The sequence below is a fragment of the Coregonus clupeaformis genome, chromosome 26 (genome assembly GCF_020615455.1).
Source record: "Coregonus clupeaformis isolate EN_2021a chromosome 26, ASM2061545v1, whole genome shotgun sequence".
Classification (NCBI taxonomy): domain Eukaryota; kingdom Metazoa; phylum Chordata; class Actinopteri; order Salmoniformes; family Salmonidae; genus Coregonus; species Coregonus clupeaformis.
The window spans coordinates 50,265,142-50,287,641 of record NC_059217.1 but is presented as its reverse complement, the minus strand read 5'-3'; the positions used below and the strand labels follow the sequence as shown (position 1 = coordinate 50,287,641).

General features: G+C 48.5%; 1 protein-coding gene across 1 annotated transcript in view; it reads left to right on the top strand.

Annotated features, from left to right (window-relative positions):
* cacna1ha (calcium channel, voltage-dependent, T type, alpha 1H subunit a) overlaps positions 1 to 22,500 on the top strand; it is a 144,811-nt gene that overhangs the window by 103,806 nt on the left and 18,505 nt on the right. Inside the window, exons 27-29 of the mRNA XM_045207652.1 lie at positions 13,354 to 13,505; positions 13,905 to 14,014; positions 14,174 to 14,307. Of these exons, the coding sequence (XP_045063587.1) occupies positions 13,354 to 13,505; positions 13,905 to 14,014; positions 14,174 to 14,307 (396 nt within the window). The remainder of the gene's footprint in view (positions 1 to 13,353; positions 13,506 to 13,904; positions 14,015 to 14,173; positions 14,308 to 22,500) is intronic.

The window sequence follows — 22,500 nt, the reverse complement described above, 5'->3', positions numbered from 1 at the left end:
CTTCTACAGCTGACCTGATATCTCTACAGTATGACACTCTTCTACAGCTGACCTGATATCTCTACAGTATGACCCCTTCTACAGCTGACCTGATATCTCTACAGTATGACCCCTTCTACAGCTGACCTGATATCTCTACAGTATGACCCCTTCTACAGCTGATATCTCTACAGTATGACCCCTCCTACAGCTGACCTGATATCTCTACAGTATGACCCCTTCTACAGCTGATATCTCTACAGTATGACCCCTTCTACAGCTGACCTGATATCTCTACAGTATGACCCCTTCTACAGCTGATATCTCTACAGTATGACCCCTTCTACAGCTGACCTGATATCTCTACAGTATGACCCCTTCTACAGCTGATATCTCTACAGTATGACCCCTTCTACAGCTGACCTGATATCTCTACAGTATGACCCCTTCTACAGCTGACCTGATATCTCTACAGTATGAACCCTTCTACAGCTGACCTGATATCTCTACAGTATGACCCCTTCTACAGCTGATATCTCTACAGTATGACCCCTTCTACAGCTGACCTGATATCTCTACAGTATGACCCCTTCTACAGCTGACCTGATATATCTACAGTATGACCCCTTCTACAGCTGATATCTCTACAGTATGACACCCTTCTACAGCTGATATCTCTACAGTATGACCCCTTCTACAGCTGACCTGATATCTCTACAGTATGAAACCCTTCTACAGCTGATATCTCTACAGTATGACACCCTTCTACAGCTGACCTGATATCTCTACAGTATGACACCCTTCTACAGCTGACCTGATATCTCTACAGTATGACCCCTTCTACAGCTGACCTGATATCTCTACAGTATGACCCCTTCTACAGCTGACCTGATATCTCTACAGTTTGACCCCTTCTACAGCTGATATCTCTACAGTATGACCCCTTCTACAGCTGATATCTCTACAGTATGACCCCTTCTACAGCTGATATCTCTACAGTATGACACTCTTCTACAGCTGATATCTCTACAGTATGACCCCTTCTACAGCTGACCTGATATCTCTACAGTATGACCCCTTCTACAGCTGATATCTCTACAGTATGACCCCTTCTACAGCTGATATCTCTACAGTATGACCCCTTCTACAGCTGACCTGATATCTCTACAGTATGACCCCTTCTACAGCTGACCTGATATCTCTACAGTATGAAACCCTTCTACAGCTGATATCTCTACAGTATGACACCCTTCTACAACTGACCTGATATCTCTACAGTATGACACCCTTCTACAGCTGACCTGATATCTCTACAGTATGACCCCTTCTACAGCTGACCTGATATCTCTACAGTATGACCCCTTCTACAGCTGACCTGATATCTCTACAGTATGACCCCTTCTACAGCTGATATCTCTACAGTATGACCCCTTCTACAGCTGATATCTCTACAGTATGACCCCTTCTACAGCTGATATCTCTACAGTATGACCCCTTCTACAGCTGATATCTCTACAGTATGACCCCTTCTACAGCTGATATCTCTACAGTATGACACCCTTCTACAGCTGACCTGATATCTCTACAGTATGACCCCTTCTACAGCTGATATCTCTACAGTATGACCCCTTCTACAGCTGACCTGATATCTCTACAGTATGACACTCTTCTACAGCTGACCTGATATCTCTACAGTATGACCCCTTCTACAGCTGACCTGATATCTCTACAGTATGACCCCTTCTACAGCTGACCTGATATCTCTACAGTATGACCCCTTCTACAGCTGACCTGATATCTCTACAGTATGACCCCTTCTACAGCTGATATCTCTACAGTATGACCCCTTCTACAGCTGATATCTCTACAGTATGACCCCTTCTACAGCTGACCTGATATCTCTACAGTATGATCCCTTCTACAGCTGATATCTCTACAGTATGACACCCTTCTACAGCTGACCTGATATCTCTACAGTATGACACCCTTCTACAGCTGACCTGATATCTCTACAGTATGACCCCTTCTACAGCTGACCTGATATCTCTACAGTATGATCCCTTCTACAGCTGACCTGATATCTCTACAGTATGACCCCTTCTACAGCTGATATCTCTACAGTATGACCCCTTCTACAGCTGATATCTCTACAGTATGACCCCGTTACAGCTGACCTGATATCTCTACAGTATGACCCCTTCTACAGCTGACCTGATATCTCTACAGTATGAAACCCTTCTACAGCTGATATCTCTACAGTATGACACCCTTCTACAGCTGACCTGATATCTCTACAGTATGACCCCTTCTACAGCTGACCTGATATCTCTACAGTATGACCCCTTCTACAGCTGACCTGATATCTCTACAGTATGATCCCTTCTACAGCTGATATCTCTACAGTATGAAACCCTTCTACAGCTGACCTGATATCTCTACAGTATGAAACCCTTCTACAGCTGATATCTCTACAGTATGACACCCTTCTACAGCTGACCTGATATCTCTACAGTATGAAACCCTTCTACAGCTGATATCTCTACAGTATGATCCCTTCTACAGCTGATATCTCTACAGTATGACCCCTTCTACAGCTGATATCTCTACAGTATGATCCCTTCTACAGCTGACATGATATCTCTACAGTATGACCCCTTCTACAGCTGATATCTCTACAGTATGACCCCTTCTACAGCTGACCTGATATCTCTACAGTATGACACCCTTCTACAGCTGACCTGATATCTCTACAGTATGACCCCTTCTACAGCTGACCTGATATCTCTACAGTATGACACCCTTCTACAGCTGACCTGATATCTCTACAGTATGAAACCCTTCTACAGCTGATATCTCTACAGTATGACCCCTTCTACAGCTGACCTGATATCTCTACAGTATGACACCCTTCTACAGCTGATCTGATATCTCTACAGTATGACACCCTTCTACAGCTGACCTGATATCTCTACAGTATGACCCCTTCTACAGCTGATATCTCTACAGTATGACCCTTTCTACAGCTGACCTGATATCTCTACAGTATGAAACCCTTCTACAGCTGACCTGATATCTCTACAGTATGAAACCCTTCTACAGCTGATATCTCTACAGTATGACACCCTTCTACAGCTGACCTGATATCTCTACAGTATGAAACCCTTCTACAGCTGATATCTCTACAGTATGATCCCTTCTACAGCTGATATCTCTACAGTATGACCCCTTCTACAGCTGATATCTCTACAGTATGATCCCTTCTACAGCTGACATGATATCTCTACAGTATGACCCCTTCTACAGCTGATATCTCTACAGTATGACCCCTTCTACAGCTGACCTGATATCTCTACAGTATGACACCCTTCTACAGCTGACCTGATATCTCTACAGTATGACCCCTTCTACAGCTGACCTGATATCTCTACAGTATGACACCCTTCTACAGCTGACCTGATATCTCTACAGTATGAAACCCTTCTACAGCTGATATCTCTACAGTATGACCCCTTCTACAGCTGACCTGATATCTCTACAGTATGACACCCTTCTACAGCTGACCTGATATCTCTACAGTATGACACCCTTCTACAGCTGACCTGATATCTCTACAGTATGACCCCTTCTACAGCTGATATCTCTACAGTATGACCCTTTCTACAGCTGACCTGATATCTCTACAGTATGACACCCTTCTACAGCTGACCTGATATCTCTACAGTATGACACCCTTCTACAGCTGACCTGATATCTCTACAGTATGACACCCTTCTACAGCTGACCTGATATCTCTACAGTATGACGCCCTTCTACAGCTGACCTGATATCTCTACAGTATGACACCCTTCTACAGCTGACCTGATATCTCTACAGTATGACCCCTTCTACAGCTGACCTGATATCTCTACAGTATGACACCCTTCTACAGCTGACCTGATATCTCTGCAGTATGACGCCCTTCTACAGCTAACCTGATATCTCTGTAGATGTATCAACCCTATTGACGTAGTTAGTACTGAATGAGTCATATCTCCCCAGTGCATGTGCATCCTTGGTCAGGTTTAGTCATACGTGGTCGTGCCGTTCCAATCCAGGCTGGAGTGGTTGCTACATTAGCCAAAATAGCTACATTAGCCACATTAGCTACATTAGCCACATCAGCTACATTAGCTACATTAGCCACATTAGCCACATTAGCCACATCAGCTACATTAGCTACATTAGCTACATTAGCCACATTAGCTACATTAGCTACACTAGCCACATTAGCTACATTAGCCACATTAGCCACATTAGCCACATTAGCCACATTAGCCACATCAGCTACATTAGCTGTGAATGTGGGCGTGACGTCAGCACAGCGTTGGGACAATGCATGATTAAGGTCTTGTACACCGACAGCAGCGCCGTCTCTCTAACAGACACTACGGTACGGTACCAGTCGGTGCTACTGTACCGTTAAAACGTGAGACGGTACCAGTCGGTGGTGTTCCCGGGAAAAACGTGCTTTGATGGGCAGCAGACTCAGAAACATAGCTGGAACGTTGCTGGAACGTTGCTGGAACGTTGACCAATAGATAAATGGGCATATGTTAGATATTAGATCCCCGTTCTGTCATCAGTATCACACCGCCACCAAGCGGTGGTCCCAGCAGGGAGTGTGATGACCTCACACGTTCATCCAGTTTGTCTCAGCAGGGTTCATTCCAATATCAGCATCAATTGGAATTTTTAAAACGGGTTCCATTTATTTTCAATGAGGATATTTTTTTTTTTTTTCCAATCGTTGAATTGTAATTCCGCTTTCTGACTGAATTGAATAACCTGACTGAATCGACCCCCAAGCCCATGTCTGTCTCGTAGTTACTGTAATGTTACCGAGTGTCAACTCCCTCCTTAGTAGTGTCACTGGTGATGTCGCTGGTGATGTCATTGGTGATGTCACCGGTTGACGTTCAGTGTGTTTCCTACCAGGTGGGCGTTCAGCAGCGTTGCTCGACATGACAGGCAGCCAGCTATGTGTTGTCCCTGCTTAGCTGCAGGAAACAGATTGGAGACGTCTCAGAGGCCGCGTACCAAATGAAACCCTATTCCCTATATAGTGCACTACTTTAGACCAGAGCCCTATGACACCCTAGTCCCTATATAGTGCACTACTTTAGACCAGAGCTCTATGGAACCCTATTCCCTATATAGTACACTACTTTAGACCAGAGCCCTATGACACCCTATTCCCTATATAGTGCACTACTTTAGACCAGAGCTCTATGACACCCTATTCCCTATATAGTACACTACTTTAGACCAGAGCCCTATGACACCCTATTCCCTATATAGTGCACTACTTTAGACCAGAGCCCTATGACACCCTATTCCCTATATAGTGCACTACTTTACACCAGAGCCCTATGACACCCTATTCCCTATATAGTGCACTACTTTAGACCAGAGCCCTATGACACCCTATTCCCTATATAGTGCACTACTTTAGACCAGAGCCCTATGACACCCTATTCCCTATATAGTGCACTACTTTAGACCAGAGCCCTATGACACCCTATTCCCTATATAGTGCACTACTTTAGACCAGAGCCCTATGACACCCTATTCCCTATATAGTGCACTACTTTAGACCAGAGCCCTATGAAACCCTATTCCCTATATAGTGCACTACTTTAGACCAGAGCCCTATGAAACCCTATTCCCTATATAGTGCACTACTTTAGACCAGAGCCCTATGAAACCCTATTCCCTATATAGTGCACTACTTTAGACCAGAGCCCTATGACACCCTATTCCCTATATAGTGCACTACTTTACACCAGAGCCCTATGACACCCTATTCCCTATATAGTGCACTACTTTAGACCAGAGCCCTATGACACCATATTCCCTATATAGTGCACTACTTTAGACCAGAGCCCTATGACACCCTATTCCCTATATAGTGCACTACTTTAGACCAGAGCCCTATGACACCCTATTCCCTATATAGTGCACTACTTTAGACCAGAGCCCTATGAAACCCTATTCCCTATATAGTGCACTACTTTAGACCAGAGCTCTATGACACCATATTCCCTATATAGTGCACTACTTTAGACCAGAGCCCTATGACACCCTATTCCCTATATAGTGCACTACTTTAGACCAGAGCCCTATGGCACCCTATTCCCTTTATAGTGCACTACTTTAGACCAGAGCCCTATGACACCCTATTCCCTATATAGTGCACTACTTTAGACCAGAGCCCTATGACACCCTATTCCCTATATAGTGCACTACTTTAGACCAGAGCCCTATGACACCCTATTCCCTATATAGTGCACTACTTTAGACCAGAGCCCTATGACACCCTATTCCCTATATAGTGCACTACTTTAGACCAGAGAATGGCACCCTATTCCCTATATAGTGCGCTACTTTTGACCAGAGCTCTATGACACCCTATTCCCTATATAGTGCACTACTTTTGACCAGAGCTCTATGACACCCTATTCCCTATATAGTGCACTACTTTAGACCAGAGCTCTGTGACACCCTATTCCCTATATAGTGCACTACTTTAGACCAGAGCTCTGTGACACCCTATTCCCTATATAGTGCACTACTTTCGACCAGAGCTCTATGACACCCTATTCCCTATATAGTGCACTACTTTAGACCAGAGCCCTATGACACCCTATTCCCTATATAGTACACTACTTTAGACCAGAGCCCTATGACACCCTATTCCCTATATAGTACACTACTTTAGACCAGAGCCCTATGACACCCTATTCCCTATATAGTGCACTACTTTAGACCAGAGCTCTATGACGACCTATTCCCTATATAGTGCACTACTTTAGACCAGAGCTCTATGGCACCCTATTCCCTATATAGTGCACTACTTTAGACCAGAGCTCTATGACGACCTATTCCCTATATAGTGCACTACTTTAGACCAGAGCTCTGTGGCCCATTTGGGCTGCAGACAGAGAGTTGTGTGTTGAAAGCTGTCTGTGAGAGATGTCTTTTTTTTTTTTAAAGCAGAGGACAGATGGGTGATGTTCATTAGTCTCTTAACAGGAGGACATTTGTTCAAGCAGAAAGTCAAAATGATTGTCTTTAGTTACTACCTCGTCTGTTTCTAAATGTTCTCTCCTGTTTGTTTGACAGAACATGACCCTATGACTGAAATATTAACCCCTGTCTCTGTCTCACCCCGTAGTACAGGGGTTAACCTACGGGTCAGGACCTAGCTCTGTCTCACCGTAGGACAGGGGTTAACCTACGGGTCAGGACCTAGCTCTGTCTCACCGTAGTACCAGGGGTTAACCTACGGGTCAGGACCTAGCTCTGTCTCACCTTGGTACAGGGGTTAACCTACGGGTCAGGACCTAGCTCTGTCTCACCGTAGTACAGGGGTTAACCTACGGGTCAGGACCTAGCTCTGTCTCACCGTAGTACAGGGGTTAACCTACGGGTCAGGACCTAGCTCTGTCTCACCGTAGTACAGGGGTTAACCTACGGGTCAGGACATAGCTCTGTCTCACCGCAGTACAGGGGTTAACCTACGGGGTCAGGACCTAGCTCTGTCTCACCGTAGTACAGGGGTTAACCTACGGGTCAGGACCTAGCTCTGTCTCACCGTAGTACCGGGGTTAACCTACGGGTCAGGACCTAGCTCTGTCTCACCGTAGTACAGGGGTTAACCTACGGGTCAGGACCTAGCTCTGTCTCACCGTAGTACAGGGGTTAACCTACGGGTCAGGACCTAGCTCTGTCTCACCGTAGTACCGGGGTTAACCTACGGGTCGGGACCTAGCTCTGTCTCACCGTAGTACAGGGGTTAACCTACGGGTCAGAACCTAGCTCTGTCTCACCGTAGTACAGGGGTTAACCTACGGGTCAGGACCTAGCTCTGTCTCACCGTAGTACAGGGGTTAACCTACGGGTCAGGACCTAGCTCTGTCTCACCGTAGTACAGGGGTTAACCTACGGGTCAGGACCTAGCTCTGTCTCACCGTAGTACATGGGTTAACTTACGGGTCAGGACCTAGCTCTGTCTCACCGTAGTACAGGGGTTAACCTACGGGTCAGGACCTAGCTCTGTCTCACCGTAGTACAGGGGTTAACCTACGGGTCAGGACCTAGCTCTGTCTCACCGTAGTACAGGGGTTAACCTACGGGTCAGGACCTAGCTCTGTCTCACCCCGTAGTACAGGGGTTAACCTACGGGTCAGGATCTAGCTCTGTCTCACCGTAGTACAGGGGTTAACCTACGGGTCAGGACCTAGCTCTGTCTCACCGTAGTACAGGGGTTAACCTACGGGTCAGGACCTAGCTCAGTCTCACCGTAGTACAGGGGTTAACCTACGGGTCAGAACCTAGCTCTGTCTCACCGTAGTACAGGGGTTAACCTACGGGTCAGGACCTAGCTCTGTCTCACCGTAGTACAGCGGTTAACCTACGGGTCAGGACCTAGCTCTGTCTCACCGTAGTACAGGGGTTAACCTACGGGTCAGGACCTAGCTCTGTCTCACCGTAGTACAGGGGTTAACCTACGGGTCAGGACCTAGCTCTGTCTCACCGTAGTACAGGGGGTTAACCTACGGGTCAGGACCTAGCTCTGTCTCACCGTAGTACAGGGGTTAACCTACGGGTCAGGACCTAGCTCTGTCTCACCGTAGTACAGGGGTTAACCTACGGGTCAGGACCTGTCTCTGTCTCACCGTAGTACAGGGGTTAACCTACGGGTCAGGATCTAGCTCTGTCTCACCGTAGTACAGGGGTTAACCTACGGGTCAGGACCTAGCTCTGTCTCACCGTAGTACAGGGGTTAACCTACGGGTCAGGACCTAGCTCAGTCTCACCGTAGTACAGGGGTTAACCTACGGGTCAGAACCTAGCTCTGTCTCACCGTAGTACAGGGGTTAACCTACGGGTCAGGACCTAGCTCTGTCTCACCGTAGTACAGCGGTTAACCTACGGGTCAGGACCTAGCTCTGTCTCACCGTAGTACAGGGGTTAACCCTACGGGTCAGGACCTAGCTCTGTCTCACCGTAGTACAGGGGGTTAACCTACGGGTCAGGACCTAGCTCTGTCTCACCGTAGTACAGGGGTTAACCTATGGGTCAGGACCTAGCTCTGTCTCACCGTAGTACAGGGGTTAACCTACGGGTCAGGACCTAGCTCTGTCTCACCGTAGTACAGGGGTTAACCTACGGGTCAGGACCTAGCTCTGTCTCACCGTAGTACAGGGGGTTAACCTACGGGTCAGGATCTGTCTCTGTCTCACCGTAGTACAGGGGTTAACCTACGGGTCAGGACCTAGCTCTGTCTCACCGTAGTACAGGGGTTAACCTACGGGTCAGGACCTAGCTCTGTCTCACCCGTAGTACAGGGGGTTAACCTACGGGTCAGGACCTAGCTCTGTCTCACCGTAGTACAGGGGTTAACCTACGGGTCAGGACCTGTCTCTGTCTCACCGTAGTACAGGGGTTAACCTACGGGTCAGGACCTAGCTCAGTCTCACCGTAGTACAGGGGTTAACCTACGGGTCAGAACCTAGCTCTGTCTCACCGTAGTACAGGGGTTAACCTACGGGTCAGGACCTAGCTCTGTCTCACCATAGTACAGGGGTTAACCTACGGGTCAGGACCTAGCTCTGTCTCACCGTAGTACAGGGGTTAACCTCACGGGTCAGGACCTAGTTCTGTCTCACCGTAGTACAGGGGTTAACCTACGGGTCAGGACCTAGCTCTGTCTCACCGTAGTACAGGGGTTAACCTACGGGTCAGGACCTAGCTCTGTCTCACCGTAGTACAGGGGTTAACCTACGGGTCAGGACCTAGCTCTGTCTCACCGTAGTACAGGGGTTAACCTACGGGTCAGGACCTAGCTCTGTCTCACCATAGTACAGGGGTTAACCTACGGGTCAGGACCTAGCTCTGTCTCACCGTAGTACAGGGGTTAACCTACGGGTCAGGACCTGTCTCTGTCTCACCGTAGTACAGGGGTTAACCTACGGGTCAGGACCTAGCTCTGTCTCACCGTAGTACAGGGGTTAACCTACGGGTCAGGACCTAGCTCTGTCTCACCGTAGTACAGGGGTTAACCTACGGGTCAGAACCTAGCTCTGTCTCACCGTAGTACAGGGGTTAACCTACGGGTCGGGACCTAGCTCTGTCTCACCGTAGTACCGGGGTTAACCTACGGGTCGGGACCTAGCTCTGTCTCACCGTAGTACAGGGGTTAACCTACGGGTCGGGACCTAGCTCTGTCTCACCGTAGTACAGGGGTTAACCTACGGGTCAGGACCTAGCTCTGTCTCACCGTAGTACAGGGGTTAACCTACGGGTCAGGACCTAGCTCTGTCTCACCGTAGTACAGGGGTTAACCTACGGGTCAGGACCTAGCTCTGTCTCACCGTAGTACAGGGGTTAACCTACGGGTCAGGACCTGTCTCTGTCTCACCGTAGTACAGGGGTTAACCTACGGGTCAGGATCTAGCTCTGTCTCACCGTAGTACAGGGGTTAACCTCACGGGTCAGGACCTAGCTCTGTCTCACCGTAGTACAGGGGTTAACCTACGGGTCAGGACCTAGCTCAGTCTCACCGTAGTACAGGGGTTAACCTACGGGTCAGGATCTAGCTCTGTCTCACCGTAGTACAGGGGTTAACCTACGGGTCAGGACCTAGCTCTGTCTCACCGTAGTACAGGGGTTAACCTACGGGTCAGGACCTAGCTCAGTCTCACCGTAGTACAGGGGTTAACCTACGGGTCAGAACCTAGCTCTGTCTCACCGTAGTACAGGGGTTAACCTACGGGTCAGGACTCTAGCTCTGTCTCACCGTAGTACAGCGGTTAACCTACGGGTCAGGACCTAGCTCTGTCTCACCGTAGTACAGGGGTTAACCTACGGGTCAGGACCTAGCTCTGTCTCACCGTAGTACAGGGGTTAACCTCACGGGTCAGGACCTAGCTCTGTCTCACCGTAGTACAGGGGTTAACCTACGGGTCAGGACCTAGCTCTGTCTCACCGTAGTACAGGGGTTAACCTACGGGTCAGGACCTAGCTCTGTCTCACCGTAGTACAGGGGTTAACCTACGGGTCAGGACCTAGCTCTGTCTCACCGTAGTACAGGGGTTAACCTACGGGTCAGGATCTGTCTCTGTCTCACCGTAGTACAGGGGTTAACCTACGGGTCAGGACCTAGCTCTGTCTCACCGTAGTACAGGGGTTAACCTCTACGGGTCAGGACCTAGCTCTGTCTCACCGTAGTACAGGGGTTAACCTACGGGTCAGGACCTAGCTCTGTCTCACCGTAGTACAGGGGTTAACCTACGGGTCAGGACCTGTCTCTGTCTCACCGTAGTACAGGGGTTAACCTACGGGTCAGGACCTAGCTCAGTCTCACCGTAGTACAGGGGTTAACCTACGGGTCAGAACCTAGCTCTGTCTCACCGTAGTACAGGGGTTAACCTACGGGTCAGGACCTAGCTCTGTCTCACCGTAGTACAGGGGTTAACCTACGGGTCAGGACCTAGCTCTGTCTCACCGTAGTACAGGGGTTAACCTACGGGTCAGGACCTAGTTCTGTCTCACCGTAGTACAGGGGTTAACCTACGGGTCAGGACCTGTCTCTGTCTCACCGTAGTACAGGGGTTAACCTACGGGTCAGGACCTAGCTCTGTCTCACCGTAGTACAGGGGTTAACCCCACGGGTCAGGACCTAGCTCTGTCTCACCGTAGTACAGGGGTTAACCTACGGGTCAGACCTAGCTCTGTCTCACCGTAGTACAGGGGTTAACCTACGGGTCAGGACCTAGCTCTGTCTCACCGTAGTACAGGGGTTAACCTACGGGTCAGGACCTGTCTCTGTCTCACCGTAGTACAGGGGTTAACCTACGGGTCAGGACCTAGCTCTGTCTCACCGTAGTACAGGGGTTAACCTACGGGTCAGAACCTAGCTCTGTCTCACCGTAGTACAGGGGTTAACCTACGGGTCGGGACCTAGCTCTGTCTCACCGTAGTACCGGGGTTAACCTACGGGTCAGGACCTAGCTCTGTCTCACCGTAGTACAGGGGTTAACCTACGGGTCAGGACCTAGCTCTGTCTCACCGTAGTACAGGGGTTAACCTACGGGTCAGGATCTGTCTCTGTCTCACCGTAGTACAGGGGTTAACCTACGGGTCAGGACCTAGCTCTGTCTCACCGTAGTACAGGGGTTAACCTACGGGTCAGGACCTAGCTCTGTCTCACCGTAGTACAGGGGTTAACCTACGGGTCAGGACCTAGCTCTGTCTCACCGTAGTACAGGGGTTAACCTACGGGTCAGGACCTGTCTCTGTCTCACCGTAGTACAGGGGTTAACCTACGGGTCAGGACCTAGCTCTGTCTCACCGTAGTACATGGGTTAACCTACGGGTCAGGACCTAGCTCTGTCTCACCATAGTACAGGGGTTAACCTACGGGTCAGGACCTAGCTCTGTCTCACCGTAGTACCGGGGTTAACCTACGGGTCGGACCCCAGTGGGCCCTGGGCATGTGAGAGGTGGTTCGCGAGTTATGATCACACACAATTTCCTCTTAATTGGAGTAATTGGAGGACGGTAAATTCCTCATTTGGGGTTTTTTTGCTGAAAAAAGTTGAAGAACACCTGCCATAGATGAAGTCTGTAGTGTTGATAAACCCCAGTGTAGGTGTTGCAGTGTTGAACGCCCCCCCCCCGCGGTGCCCTGCCCCCTGGGACCAGCCACAGACTGTCATGTTTACACCTGCAGGTTTTACTGCATGGCACGCCCACAGGCATGGCACGCCCACAGGAGGGTCACACTCACACACCTCTGGTCCTCTGCCGTGGTTGTACAAGCCACACCTCTGGTCCTCTGTCGTGGTTGTACAAGCCACATCTCTGGTCCTCTGTTGTGGTTGTACAAGCCGCACCTCTGGTCCTCTGTCGTGGTTGTACAAGCCACACCTCTGGTCCTCTGTCGTGGTTGTACAAGCCACACCTCTGGTCCTCTGTCGTGGTTGTACAAGCCACACCTCTGGTCCTCTGTCGTGGTTGTACAAGCCACACCTCTGGTCCTCTGTCGTGGTTGTACAAGCCACACCTCTGGTCCTCTGTCGTGGTTGTGCAAGCCACACCTCTGGTCCTCTGCCGTGGTTGTACAAGCCACACCTCTGGTCCTCTGTCGTGGTTGTACAAGCCACACCTCTGGTCCTCTGTCGTGGTTGTACAAGCCACACCTCTGGTCCTCTGTCGTGGTTGTACAAGCCACACCTCTGTGTGTATCTCTCTCTACATGAAGGTGTTGTGACCGTGTGTGTGTGTGTGTGTGTGTGTGTGTGTGTGTGTGTGTGTGTGTGTGTGTTCCAGAAGCCCAACAGAGGCCCTACTATTCAGACTACTCCCCGGTGCGTCTCGCCGTCCACACGTTGTGCACCAGCCACTACCTAGACCTCTTCATCACCGTCATCATCGCCATCAACGTCCTCACCATGAGCATGGAGCACTACAACCAGCCGCAGGTAACTATAGCAACCACACTACAACCAGCCGCAGGTAACTATAGCAACCACACTACAACCAGCCATAGGTAACTATAGCAATCACACTATAACCAGCCTCATGTAACTATAGCAACCACACTACCACCAGCTTCAGGTAATTAAAGTAACCACGCACACTGGTAACTATAGCAACCACACTGCAATTAGGTAACTAAAACAACCACACACATTGGTAACCATAGCAACCAGGAAACGATGAAAATCAACCAACCACTGGTAACCATGATGGTCATACTATACTCTGTTGGTGTTCTTCTGGAACTTTCTTCCTTCTAGAAGAGGTACTAAATGTGTGTGTGTGTGTGTGTGTGTGTGTGTGTGTGTGTGTGTGTGTGTGTGTGTGTGTGTGTGTTTCAGTATCTGGAGGAGGCTCTGAAGTACTGTAACTACGTGTTTACCTGTGTCTTCATCATCGAGACCCTGCTGAAACTAGTGGCCTTCGGACTGAACAGGTTCTTTAAGGACAGGTACACACACACACACACACACACACAGAGACACCTGACCTCCACACACACACACACACACACACACACACACACACACACACACACACACAAAAAACGGTTCCTCACTCGGTCATTGGATCTTGATACAAAAACAACTGTGTGTGTGTGTGTGTTTAGGTGGAACCAGTTGGACCTGGCCATAGTGTTGTTGTCCATCATGGGGATCACTCTGGAGGAGCTGAAGATGAACGCATCGCTGCCCATCAACCCCACCATCATCAGGATCATGAGAGTACTGAGGATCGCTAGAGGTAAACACACACGGGGATCACGACTAGAGGTAAACACACACGGGGATCACGACTAGAGGTAAACACACACGGGGATCACGACTAGAGGTAAACACACACGGGGATCACGAGAGTACTGAGGATCGCTAGAGGTAAACACACACAGGGATCACGAGAGTACTGAGGATCGCTAGAGGTAAACACACAGGGATCACGACTAGAGGTAAACACACACAGGGATCACGACTAGAGGTAAACACACACGGGGATCACGACTAGAGGTAAACACACACGGGGATCACGACTAGAGGTAAACACACACGGGGATCACGACTAGAGGTAAACACACGGGGATCACGACTAGAGGTAAACACACGGGGATCACGACTAGAGGTAAACACACACAGGGATCACGACTAGAGGTAAACACACACGGGGATCACGACTAGAGGTAAACACACACGGGGATCACGACTAGAGGTAAACACACGGGGGATCACGACTAGAGGTAAACACACACGGGGATCACGACTAGAGGTAAACACACACGGGGATCACGACTAGAGGTAAACACACACGGGGATCACGACTAGAGGTAAACACACACGGGGATCACGACTAGAGGTAAACACACACGGGGATCACGACTAGAGGTAAACACACACGGGGATCACGACTAGAGGTAAACACACACGGGATCACGACTAGAGGTAAACACACACGGGGATCACGACTAGAGGTAAACACACACGGGGATCACGACTAGAGGTAAACACACACGGGGATCACGACTAGAGGTAAACACACACGGGGATCACGACTAGAGGTAAACACACACGGGGATCACGACTAGAGGTAAACACACACGGGGATCACGACTAGAGGTAAACACACGGGGATCACGACTAGAGGTAAACACACACAGGGATCACGACTAGAGGTAAACACACACGGGGATCACGACTAGAGGTAAACACACACGGGGATCACGACTAGAGGTAAACACACACGGGGATCACGACTAGAGGTAAACACACACAGGGATCACGACTAGAGGTAAACACACGGGGATCACGACTAGAGGTAAACACACGGGGATCACGACTAGAGGTAAACACACACGGGGATCACGACTAGAGGTAAACACACACGGGGATCACGACTAGAGGTAAACACACACGGGGATCACGACTAGAGGTAAACACACACGGGGATCACGAGAGTACTGAGGATCGCTAGAGGTAAACACACACGGGGATCACGACTAGAGGTAAACACACACGGGGATCACGACTAGAGGTAAACACACACGGGGATCACGACTAGAGGTAAACACACACGGGGATCACGACTAGAGGTAAACACACACGGGGATCACGACTAGAGGTAAACACACACGGGGATCACGACTAGAGGTAAACACACGGGGATCACGACTAGAGGTCAATCAATCAATCAATCAATTTTATTTTATATAGCCCTTCTTACATCAGCTAATATCTCGAAGTGCTGTACAGAAACCCAGCCTAAAACCCCAAACAGCTAGTAATGCAGGTGTAGAAGCACGGTGGCTAGGAAAAACTCCCTAGAAAGGCCAAAACCTAGGAAGAAACCTAGAGAGGAACCAGGCTATGAGGGGTGGCCAGTCCTCTTCTGGCTGTGCCGGGTGGAGATTATAACAGAACCATGCCAAGATGTTCAAAAATGTTCATAAGTGACAAGCATGGTCAAATAATAATCAGGAATAAATCTCAGTTGGCTTTTCATAGCCGATCATTAAGAGTTGAAAACAGCAGGTCTGGGACAGGTAGGGGTTCCATAACCGCAGGCAGAACAGTTGAAACTGGAATAGCAGCAAGGCCAGGCGGACTGGGGACAGCAAGGAGTCACCACGGCCGGTAGTCCCGACGTATGGTCCTAGGGCTCAGGTCTCTCAGTTGGCTTTTCATAGCCGATCATTAAGAGTTGAAAACAGCAGGTCTGGGACAGGTAGGGGTTTCGTAACCGCAGGCAGAACAGTTGAAACTGGAATAGCAGCAAGGCCAGGCGGACTGGGGACAGCAAGGTGTCAGCATGCCCGGTAGTCCTGACGTATGGTCCTAGGGCTCAGGTTCTCAGAGAGAAAGAGAGAACGAGAGAATTAGAGAGAGCATACTTAAATTCACACAGGACACTGGATAAGACAGGAGAAGTACTCCAGGTATAACCAACTAACCCCAGCCCCCGACACATAAACTACTGCAGCATAAATACTGGAGGCTGAGACAGGAGCGGTCCGGAGACACTGTGGCCCCATCCGAAGAAACCCCGGACAGGGCCAAACAGGAAGGATATAACCCCACCCACTCTGCCAAAGCACAGCCCCCGCACCACCAGAGGGATATCCTCAACCACCAACTTACAATCCTGAGACAAGGCCGAGTATAGCCCACAGAGGTCTCCACCACAGCACAAACCAGGGGGGCGCCAACCCAGACAGGAAGATCACGTCAGTAACTCAACCCACTCAAGTGACGCACCCCTCCTAGGGACGGCATGAAAGAGCACCAGCAAGCCAGTGACTCAGCCCCTGTAACAGGGTTAGAGGCAAGAACCCCAGTGGAGAGAGGGAACCGGCCTGGCAGAGACAGCAAGGGCTGTTCGTTGCTCCAGAGCCTTTCCGTTCACCTTCACACTCCTGGGCCAGACTACACTCAATCATATGACCTACTGAAGAGATAAGTCTTCAGTAAAGACTTAAAGGTTGAGACCGAGTCTGCGTCTCTCACATGGGTAGGCAAACTGTTCCATAAAAATGGAGATCTATAGGAGAAAGCCCTGCCTCCCGCTGTTTGCTTAGAAATTCTAGGGACAATTAGGAGGCCTGCGTCTTGTGACCGTAGCGTACGTATTGGTATGTACGGCAGGACCAACTCGGAAAGATAGGTAGGAGCAAGCCCATGTAACGCTTTATAGGTTAACAGTAAAACCTTGAAATCAGCCCTTGCCTTAACAGGGAAGCCAGTGTAGGGAAGCTAGCACTGGAGTAATATGATCAAATTTCTTGGTTCTAGTCAGGATTCTAGCAGCCGTATTTAGCACTAACTGAAGTTTATTTAGTGCTTTATCCGGGTAGCCGGAAAGTAGAGCATTGCAGTAGTCTAACCTAGTAGTAACAAATGCATGGATTAATTTTTCTGCATCATTTTGGACAGAAAATTTCTGATTTTTGCAATGTTACGTAGATGGAAAAAAGCTGTCCTTGAAACAGTCTTGATATGTTCGTCAAAAGAGAGATCAGGGTCAAGAGTAACGCCGAGGTCCTTCACAGTTTTATTTGAGACGACTTTACAACCATCAAGATGAATTGTCAGATTTAACAGAATATCTCTTTGTTTCTTGGGACCTAGAACAAGCATCTCTGTTTTGTCCGAGTTTAAAAGTAGAACGTTTTCAGCCATCCACTTCCTTATGTCTGAAACACAGGCTTCTAGCGAGGGCAATTTTGGGGGCTTCACCATGTTTCATTGAAATGTACAGCTGTGTGTCATCCGCATAGCAGTGAAAGTTAACATTATGTTTTCGAATAACATCCCCAAGAGGTAAAATATATAGTGAAAACAATAGTGGTCCTAAAACGGAACCTTGAGGAACACCGAAATGTACAGTTGATTTGTCGGAGGACAGACCATTCACAGAGACAAACTGATATCTTTCCGACAGGTAAGATCTAAACCAGGCCAGAACTTGTCCGTGTAGACCAATTTGGGTTTCCAGTCTCTCCAAAAGAATGTGGTGATCGATAGTGTCAAAGGCAGCACTAAGGTCTAGTAGCACGAGGACAGATGCAGAGCCTCGGTCTGACGCCATTAAAAGGTCATTTACCACCTTCACAAGTGCAGTCTCAGTGCTATGATGGGGTCTAAAACCAGACTGAAGCATTTCGTATACATTGTTTGTCTTCAGAAAGGCAGTGAGTTGCTGCGCAACAGCTTTTTCTAAAATTTTTGAGAGGAATGGAAGATTCGATATAGGCCGATAGTTTTTATATTTTCCGGGTCAAGGTTTGGCTTTTTCAAGAGAGGCTTTATCACTGCCACTTTTAGTGAGTTTGGTACACATCCGGTGGATAGAGAGCTGTTTATTATGTTCAACATAGGAGGGCCAAGCACAGGAAGCAGCTCCTTCAGCAGTTTAGTAGGAATAGGATCCAGTATGCAGCTTGAAGGTTTAGAGGCCATGATTATTTTCATCATTGTGTCAAGAGATATAGTACTAAAACACTTAAGTGTCTCTCCCGATCCCAGGCCCTCGCAGAGCTGTGCAGATCCAGGACAGCTAAGCCCTGGAGGAATACGCAGATTCAAAGAGGAGTCCGTAATTTGCTTTCTAATGGTCATGATCTTTTCCTCAAAGAAGTTCATGAATTTATTACTGCTGAAGTGAAAGCCATCCTCTCTTGGGGAATGCTGCTTTTTAGTTAGCTTTGCAACAGTATCAAAAAGAAATTTTGGATTGTTCTTATTTTCCTCGATTAAGTTGGAAAAGTAGGATGATCGAGCAGCAGTGAGGGCTCTTCGGTACTGCACGGTACTGTCTTTCCAAGCTAGTCGGAAGACTTCCAGTTTGGTGTGGCGCCATTTCCGTTCCAATTTCCTGGAAGCTTGCTTCAAAGCTCGGGTATTTTCTGTATACCAGGGAGCTAGTTTCTTATGACAAATGTTTTTCGTTTTTAGGGGTGCAACTGCATCTAGGGTATTGCGCAAGGTTAAATTGAGTTCCTCAGTTAAGTGGTTAACTGATTTTTGTCCTCTGACGTCCTTGGGTAGGCAGAAGGAGTCTGGAAGGGCATCAAGGAATTTTTGTGTTGTCTGAGAATTTATAGCACGACTTTTGATGCTCCTTGGTTGGGGTCTGAGCAGATTATTTGTTGCGATTGCAAACGTAATAAAATGGTGGTCCGATAGTCCAGGATTTTGTGGAAAAACATTAAGATCTACAACATTTATTCCATGGGACAAAACTAGGTCCAGAGTATGACTGTGGCAGTGAGTAGGTCCAGAGACATGTTGGACAAAACCCACTGAGTCGATGATGGCTCCGAAAGACTTTTGGAGTGGGTCTGTGGACTTCTCCATGTGAATATTAAAATCACCAAAAATTAGAATATGATCTGCTATGACTACAAGGTCTGATAGGAATTCAGGAAACTCAGAGAGGAACGCTGTATATGGCCCAGGAGGCCTGTAAACAGTAGCTATAAAAAGTGATTGAGTAGGCTGCATAGATTTCATGACTAGAAGCTCAAAAGACGAAAACGCCATTTTTTTTTGTAAATTGAAATTTGCTATCGTAAATGTTAGCAACACCTCCGCCTTACTGGGATGCACGGGGAATATGGTCACTAGTGTAACCAGGAGGTGAGGCCTCATTTAACACAGCAAATTCATCAGGCTTAAGCCATGTTTCAGTCAGGCCAATCACATCAAGATTATGATCAGTGATTAGTTCATTGACTATGACTGCCTTTGAAGTGAGGGATCTAACATTAAGTAACCCTATTTTGAGATGTGAGGTATCACGATCTCTTTCAATAATGGCAGGAATGGAGGAGGTCTTTATCCTAATAAGATTGCTAAGGTGAACACCGCCATGTTTAGTTTTGCCCAACCTAGGTCGAGGCACAGACACAGTCTCAATGGGTATGGCTGAGCTGACTACACTGACTGTGCTATTGGCAGACTCCACTAAGCTGGCAGGTTGGCTAACAGCCTGCTGCCTGGCCTGCACCCTATTTCACTGTGGGGCTAGAGGAGTTAGAGCCCTATCTATGTTGGTAGATAAGATGAGAGCACCCCTCCAGCTAGGATGAGTCCGTCCCTCATCAGCAGGTCAGGCTTGGTCCTGTTTGTGGGTGAGTCCCAGAAAGAGGGCCAATTATCTACAAATTCTATCTTTTGGGAGGGGCAGAAAACAGTTTTCAACCAGCGATTGAGTGCTGAGACTCTGCTGTAGAGCTCGTCACTCCCCCTAACTGGGAGGGGGCCAGAGACAATTACTCGATGCCGACACATCTTTCTAGCTAATTTACACGCTGAAGCTATGTTGCACTTGGTGACCTCTGACTGTTTCATCCTAACATCGTTGGTGCCGACGTGGATAACAATATCTCTATACTCTCTACACTCGCCAGTTTTAGCTTTAGCCAGCACCATCTTTAGATTAGCCTTAACGTCGGTAGCCCTGCCCCCTGGTAAACAGTGTATGATCGCTGGGTGATTCGTTTTAAGTCTAATACTGCGGGTAATGGAGTCGCCAATGACTAGGGTTTTCAATTTGTCAGAGCTAATGGTGGGAGCCTTCGGCGTCTCAGACCCCGTAACGGGAGGAGTAGAGACAAGAGAAGACTCAGACTCAGACTCCGACTCGCTACATAATGGGGAAAACCGGTTGAAAGTTTCTGTCGGCTGAATGAGCGACACCGGTTGATCATTCCAACAGTATTTCCCTCCAGAAGCCATGAGAAAGTTGTCCGGCTCGCGGGGACTGTGCGGGGGGATTTATACTAACGTTACTATCTGTACTTACTGGTGGCACAGACGCTGTTTCTTCCTTTCCTACACTGAAATTACCCTTGCCTAACGATTGCGTCTGAAGCTGGGCTTGTAGCACAGCTATTCTCGCCCGTAAGGCGATCGTTCTCCTGTATATTATGAGTACAGCGACTGCATTTAGAAGACATCATGTTAATGTTACTACTTAGCTTCGGCTGTTGAAGATGTTGACGAACCATGTCCAGATAAAGCGTCCGGAGTGAAAAAGTTGAATGAGGGAAAAAAGTTGCGATGGAAAAAAGGAAAATAAAGTAAAGTTGGCAGCAAAAACGCACAGGAAAATGACTCTTCTGTCTCGGGATAAAACGTCCGGGGTGAAAAAGTTTAACGAAAAAAGATGAGTGAGGACAAAACTAAAAAGTTGGTAAATTTGTTGAACACAGAGATTGATTAAACGTTTATTAAAAGTAAAACGTGAATAGTTTGGCAGGTAGCCAAGTAGCAGCAAACAGCACAGCAGCACGGAGACAATGCGGAAGCGTTTGAGCCAATCAACAAGAGCGTACAGGTCACAGTGGTGGGTGCAGCTTACAGAATGCAATGAGCATCAGGATCTCGTCATGGTACAGGTAAACACACACGGGGATCACGACTAGAGGTAAACACACGGGGATCACGACTAGAGGTAAACACACACGGGGATCACGACTAGAGGTAAACACACACGGGGATCACGACTAGAGGTAAACACACACGGGGATCACGACTAGAGGTAAACACACACGGGGATCACGACTAGAGGTAAACACACACAGGGATCACGACTAGAGGTAAACACACACGGGGATCACGACTAGAGGTAAACACACACGGGGATCACGACTAGAGGTAAACACACACGGGGATCACGACTAGAGGTAAACACAACGGGGATCACGACTAGAGGTAAACACACACGGGGATCACGACTAGAGGTAAACACACACGGGGATCACGACTAGAGGTAAACACACACGGGGATCACGACTAGAGGTAAACACACACGGGGATCACGACTAGAGGTAAACACACACGGGGATCACGACTAGAGGTAAACACACACGGGGATCACGACTAGAGGTAAACACACACGGGGATCACGACTAGAGGTAAACACACACGGGGATCACGACTAGAGGTAAACACACACGGGGATCACGAGAGTACTGAGGATCGCTAGAGGTAAACACACACGGGGATCACGACTAGAGGTAAACACACACGGGGATCACGACTAGAGGTAAACACACACGGGGATCACGACTAGAGGTAAACACACACGGGGATCACGACTAGAGGTAAACACACACGGGGATCACGACTAGAGGTAAACACACGGGGATCACGACTAGAGGTAAACACACGGGGATCACGACTAGAGGTAAACACACACGGGGATCACGACTAGAGGTAAACACACACGGGGATCACGACTAGAGGTAAACACACACGGGGATCACGACTAGAGGTAAACACACACGGGGATCACGACTAGAGGTAAACACACACGGGGATCACGACTAGAGGTAAACACACACGGGGATCACGACTAGAGGTAAACACACACGGGGATCACGACTAGAGGTAAACACACACGGGGATCACGACTAGAGGTAAACACACACGGGGATCACGACTAGAG